The 6316-nt window shown below is 34.8% G+C and overlaps 1 protein-coding gene across 5 annotated transcripts; it reads left to right on the top strand.

Annotated features, from left to right (window-relative positions):
- On the top strand, nucleotides 765–6164 carry LOC104737255 (oxysterol-binding protein-related protein 2B-like). 5 transcript variants are annotated; one of them, XM_010457388.2, is made up of 10 exons: nucleotides 765–1322; nucleotides 2423–2785; nucleotides 3248–3344; nucleotides 3581–3915; nucleotides 4133–4288; nucleotides 4577–4744; nucleotides 4837–4977; nucleotides 5063–5275; nucleotides 5378–5491; nucleotides 5576–6164. In XM_010457388.2, exons 1-10 carry the CDS (start codon nucleotides 996–998, stop codon nucleotides 5744–5746), a joined length of 2085 nt encoding a protein of 694 aa, XP_010455690.1. In that variant the 5' UTR covers nucleotides 765–995; the 3' UTR covers nucleotides 5747–6164. The 5 variants fall into 5 exon arrangements, with proteins under 5 accessions (XP_010455690.1, XP_010455689.1, XP_010455691.1 ...); XM_010457387.2 differs by having other exon boundaries at nucleotides 766–1322; nucleotides 2420–2785; XM_010457389.2 differs by lacking the exon at nucleotides 765–1322 and adding an exon at nucleotides 2199–2308 and having other exon boundaries at nucleotides 2420–2785.

The following is a 6316-nucleotide window of genomic DNA, read 5'->3' on the forward strand; positions in this document are numbered from 1 at the left end:
ACAAAATCATTTCTTTTCTCATAAAAAAAAAATAAGATAAAAAATAAAAAATTAATGAAAAAATATCAACTTATCTATAAAATCATACACAAAAATATGTTTTACAGATCATAAGAAATAAAAAGCACAAACGTAGATAAATAAGATAATTAATGTTTTTCATAAATATTTATAATATTTTAAACTTTTAAAAGGTTTCGAAATATAAATTTTGAACCTTTTAAAAAGTTTCAATATTTATAATATTTAAACTTTTAAAAAGTTTCAATATTTATAATATTTTAAACTTTAAAAATTTAAAAATTATAATATTTAAAAACTTTTTAAAAGCTAAGAACTTTTGAAAGTTTCAATATTTATAATATTAAAACTTTTAAAAATTTTAAATATTATAATTTATTTTTTGAAACTTTTGAAAGTTTTAATTTGATCAAAAAAACCCGATCAAATCGAATATACTTTTAAGCTTGGACGCCTAATAAATCAAGTTTTTCTGCTCATTCCTTGTTGGAAGCATATTCATTTTATTTATAATGGACGCATTTAGAAACTTATATTAGTATAGATTTTAGTTTTATTATGTTTTAAATAATTTTCAATGGATAATAAACTAATAATTATTAGAAACGTGTTACATATATATTACACACCAAAGCACACCATTTCTGATTATTTTTAATATATTCACGTCTTTGAACATCTCAGATATTTATCAACATATATCATCACATAAATATCATCATGATGACGCATATACACATACATGTATGCGCATAAAATTAGATATTACGCTGTCTCTCTTTCTCTCTCTCTCTCTCTCTCACTCAATTTCTCTGGGAAAAAAAAAAATCTCAAGTTCTTGAGTATGGGAAGCTTGATGATCTAACAGATCAAATCATCAATGTGATCTGTCTTCTCAGTTTTGCTAATCATCTTCATCTCATTCGCTGTGTTGATTCCTTAGACTTTTTTTTTTCTTTTCCAAAACGGCGGCGATGCCTTTGACAAGGTCAAAGAGTCTTCCGGCGACGGAGAACGGTGGATCCGATCGGGAGAAGCTTCAATCAGGAAGATCAGTAGCTGGGATTGTCTACAAATGGACTAATTACGGTAAAGGATGGAGATCTAGATGGTTCCTACTCCGCGACGGAATCTTATCTTACTCTAAGATCCGTAGACCGGAGAATGTGAATATGTTATCTCCTTCCGATGATGTGAGGTTAATCGGAGATATTTCTACCGATCGTCTCTCCAGGATGAAGAGTTGTAGTGGCCGTAGTCGTCGGAAACATCACAAAACCATCGGCATTGTTCATCTCAAGGTATATATATATTAGTTCGATTTCAAATGTTGAGATTGTTTCGCTTTGGTAGTTCCCGGAACCTTTGCTCTCATGATTGATTTGGTTTGTGTTCTACAGAACCAATTGGTGTGTGATTTTTTATTTTATTTTTTTGTGTGTGTGTGACAGAGTAAAGTACTGTTATATCATCGTCTTCTTCTCTCTATTGGTTGTACTTCTGTAGTTTGTCATTATGCATTTTCAATTCTCTGGTAAGCTTTTTTTGACTAGCTTGTTTATCTGTAGTGGGCCAGATGAACAGGTATTGCAGTACTAAAGAGTGGGTTCTCAACAGTTTTTAAAAGTTCAATTACAGATAAATCAAATAGCCAAGATACAAAAACATCTTTTTTGGCCTGGTGTCTACTAGTACAATCTAGTATTGCAGGACCAGTTTGTTGAACACATTTTGACTCATTTACACATTTTTTACATCCGTTAAAATTTTGGTTTATGTTTGTAGTAAAGCCAATAAGTGTAGAAATTTGTCATCTTTGGTCACATGTAAAAGACTCTTATCTTTTGACTTCTTTTTTTTTTGTTCCTCGATCTTCTTTCCAGGCATGGGTTTGAGAGTTCATTATGATTTTTTTTCTTGGCCATCTTATCCTTGACCAGTAGGTTTTGTCATATCTTTTTTTTTTCGTGGAGTTACAGCATGATTGGTGAATGGTAGGTATAAATAGTCGGTAGGAAATAATGAAGTGTGGATAAATAATGGAGTGTGGCTGTGTGGGAGCTGAAGGCCACCACTGTGGGGAAATTCTGGCCATATATATTTTGTTAACTTTAAGAGTTGTATTTGCTTAATTTAAATAAAAGCTTATCCAGACATAAACTTTGCGTGTGTTTTTTCTTTTTCTTTCCGGGTAACTGCATTATTGTGTGTTTGCTTTCTAATTGTTCGTTGGAACATGGAACTTGTGATTTATTTGTTGTTCATAGTTCATTTTTGAACATTAGAGGTTCTAGTCTGATCTCAACTTATTTACATTTATAGTTGGAAATTTTTTTTACTTGTTTGAGGGATAAAGCTTGTAATTTGATGAATATCATTCCATTCTTTTGTTTTCCAGCAGGTTTCATCTTACCGAGAAAGCAAATCTGATCATAGAAAGTTTTATATATTTACTGCAACCAAGACTCTGCATCTGAGGACTGATTCTAGGAGTGATAGAGCTGCATGGTTACAAGCTTTAGCATCTACCCGAGGCATAGTTCCTCTCCAGTCAGTTAGTGGGGATTTCTCCTTCGTATCACCAAAGGATTTATCCATATCTACCGAGAGACTTAAGAAACGGTTGCTTGAAGAGGGAATGAACGAGAGTTTTGTAAAAGAGTGCGAACAGATTGTGGATTCAGAGTTCTCTGAAGTTCAAGAACAAATTAAACTTCTCCACGAAGAACGGACAAAGTTGCTTGAGGCATTGAGGCAACTAGAGGTAAAACTGCTTTTCTTTTATAATCTTATTTGTTTAGTTTGGTCTTGCACATTGTGTTGTGTCTTTTCATATAATGACCTAGTATTCCACAGGCTTTACAGTACAGTTGCATAACTTGCTTTGGTAACATCTGAGCATTTGCACAAACGCATGCTAGCTATATTTGACATTGAATCGCTAATGAGAAGGTTATTCAAATATATGTGTTACATTCTTTTATCTCCTTTAATGAGGATATCTCGTCCATTGAGTTAATAATTTCTGAACTTCATAAATCTATGCCTAGGCATAACACAAATTATGTATCATGCATACAAAAATTTGAATGTCATTTAATGATATCTGTGAATCTTGCGAAAGATGTCTCACTGCTTTTCAAATTTGTTAAAGATGATTCTGTTGCACTTGCATTCGGTTATATTCTTGTTGACTATTATACAGTGAGAATTTCTTTGTGTCCAGATGGCTAATCTTGAAGCTGAAGCCTCAGGGATCCATGACAATCCCTACCAATTAACAAATCATAACTCTTCCAGCTTAAGACGTGGAAAATATAGTGGTACACACAATTTCAACTGCTTAATTACATCTCTGTCTCTCTTTCTCTGTTTCAGTCCTGCCATTAACCAATCTAGCTGCCGAAGAACTTTAGCTCAGAGTAGAATAATACTTCTGTTATGATATTCTATTATTTGTTTCCTTAATGATAGTTCTTCTTATGCTTCTTTTACATAAACTCAGTGGAATTGCATAGAGATCCCTGTGTTGTTTTGCTTGACATTATTTAGTTTCTAGAATGCAGTACAAGTGCTTCATCTGATGATAAGCAAGAGTTTGAGGATATATCTGAGGAAGACGAGGCTTCATTCCATGACACAAAGGAATCATTTGGCGAACCTGATGTTGGTTCTGTGCACACGCATATCAAGAGACGAACAAAGCTTCCTGATCCAGCAGAGAAAGAGAGAAGTGTCAGTCTCTGGTCTATGATCAAAGACAATGTTGGAAAGGATCTCACACGAGTTTGTCTTCCTGTTTATTTCAATGAACCAATATCCTCTCTCCAAAAGTGTTTTGAAGACATGGAGTACTCTTATCTCTTGGACCAGGCATATGCATTCGGAAAATCCGTAAGTGACTTCAACAACTTACTGTTTTGTGTAATTGGCTTCCCTCTGGAAATGCGAATGTTTTCTCTACTCTATACGTAAGTTTAATACCAATTACTAAAGATTTTGAATACATAAGTTCTATGATCTTGCATGATATGATAGGTGGTCTAGACTTATGACTTTATCTTGAATTGACCTCTCAGATTGTTGGATTAACAGAGTTTTTCATCATCAGGGGAACAGTCTCCTTAGAGCCCTGAATGTTGCTGCTTTTGCGGTCTCTGGTTATGCTTCCACTGAAGGACGGCACTGTAAACCTTTCAACCCTTTGCTTGGGGAAACCTATGAAGCTGATTTTCCTGACAAGGGAATTCGTTTCTTCTCTGAGAAGGTAATCTGACACATGCTGAAGTTTTAATGAAGTGAACATATATGTCAATTTTCTCCAACACATGATTAATGATCTATAAAATACAAAATCTGTGATTCGTGGGCAGAAGCTCTCGGATTCAAGAGCAGCTCTTAGTATTCAAAACACATAAATTTGCTTGTAATGGACACTCAGCTTCACTCATCTGCATTAGAAAAAAAATGAAATTTATGGAGAAAAGCTAAATTTAGAATCTTTTCTTAAGAAGTTGGGCATATAATTCGTCAGGGTATTGTGCTCTCATAATAGGTCAGCCACCATCCAACAGTTATTGCCTGCCATTGCGAAGGTAAAGGGTGGAAGTTCTGGGGAGACACAAACCTCAGGTCAAAGTTTTGGGGGAGATCGATTCAACTTGAACCTGTTGGAATCTTGACTCTGGAGTTTGATGATGGAGAGATTTTCCAGTGGAGCAAAGTATGCAATATATATAAACTACAAAGCTCCTTTATTTTTCTACGTTTTACATCTGTCCCTGATACTGATAACCATTTGCTTTTTGCTCTTAGGTAACAACAACTATATACAATATCCTACTTGGTAAACTGTACTGTGATCACCATGGGACAATGCAAATCCGTGGGAATCGCCAATATTCTTGTATGCTAAAGTTCAAGGAGCAATCAATTCTCGATAGAAATCCCCACCAGGTGATTTCACTGAGATACACACTGTAAATAGTTTTCTAGGTCTTGAATACATGAAATAACTTCATAATCATATATATGTGTATAGGTTAATGGTTTTGTAGAAGATGTAACTGGAAAAAAGGCTGCAACGGTTTTTGGTAAATGGAATGATAGCCTTTACTATCTTGCTCCTGGGGAGGGACTCAACAAGGAAGGCGCCTCATTACTTTGGAAAGCAAGAAAGCCACCACCTAATATCACTAGATACAACTTAACATCATTCGCGATCACACTAAATGAACTGACACCTGGTTTGGAGGTACATTACAGTGTGTTGCTTTCGGTTTATATTTACAAACATGGATTTTTGGGTTTCTGCTATACTTACATCTTGTTCATAATATTGTTCATCTGAGTTAAGGAAGAGCTCCCTCCAACAGATTCTAGGCTCCGACCAGATCAACGTCACTTGGAGAACGGTGAATATGAGAAGGCAAATGAAGAGAAGCAACGATTAGAGAGAAGGCAAAGAATGGTACAGAGAGTATCTCGACACTAGTTCTCTAGTCCATGAATTTTTTTATGTTTTAACAACCATAAATTGCTTTTGATACTGCAGTCACGGCAAATTCAAGAAAGCGGGTGGAGACCGAGATGGTTCGAGCCACAAGGTGAGAGCCAAAGTTACAAGTATACAGGCGATTACTGGGAAGCACGGGATAAGAGAAGTTGGGAAAATTGTCCTAACATATTTGGAGAGTTCACCGATGAGATGGCAGATTGTGCTTAAGCTGAGGTATTACGATATGCCAAAAGTTGTGATGCCCTTCAAGTGGTTCATACCCTCAAGAAACTTGTTCAACTGGAGTCGATCCGTGAATCAGCTTAAGATTATCGAATACATTTGGGATCTAATTTTGCTATGGTTCAGAGCTAAGGAGGAACTTGTGCCGCACTTCTTCCTCGCCCTAGAGATTGTCTCTCGAAAATGAGCACAGAGCTTTCTGTTTATCTTAACTTGGGAGATCTAAAGATGAAGTATTCTTTTTCAGTTCTTTTGTAATAATGTTTTTTTTTTGGTTATAGCTTCAACTTCAAGAGCGTCTTATAAAGAGTTTATAGAGAGCCTCACTGTAAAGGGTCACCAAGAAAAATTTAGTGTGGTTCCAACATTTGGACAAATATTCATTGTGATCTTCTATTTTGTACTTAATTCTATACAGAAAAAGCCACTCAAATAATCTGAAAACAGTACAACTTTGAAAGATTATTTTCACAGACAAGCCTTAACAAATATCATAAAATTTGCAATAGTAACAATTGATACAACAATTTTTTTTTTTTTTTTTTTTTTTTTTTT

This window comes from Camelina sativa, chromosome 13 (assembly GCF_000633955.1).
Source record: "Camelina sativa cultivar DH55 chromosome 13, Cs, whole genome shotgun sequence".
Lineage (NCBI taxonomy): Eukaryota > Viridiplantae > Streptophyta > Magnoliopsida > Brassicales > Brassicaceae > Camelina > Camelina sativa.

What these genes read in the sequence shown, in the direction of transcription:
- LOC104737255 (XM_010457387.2), top strand. Translation starts at nt 996, where the DNA reads ATGCCTTTGACAAGGTCAAAGAGTCTTCCGGCGACGGAGAACGGTGGA. An exon ending in AGGCATTGAGGCAACTAGAG is followed by an intron (nt 2,786 to 3,247) that starts GTAAAACTGCTT and finishes CTTTGTGTCCAG; the next exon opens with ATGGCTAATCTTGAAGCTGA. An exon ending in AGATTTTCCAGTGGAGCAAA is followed by an intron (nt 4,745 to 4,836) that starts GTATGCAATATA and finishes TTTTGCTCTTAG; the next exon opens with GTAACAACAACTATATACAA.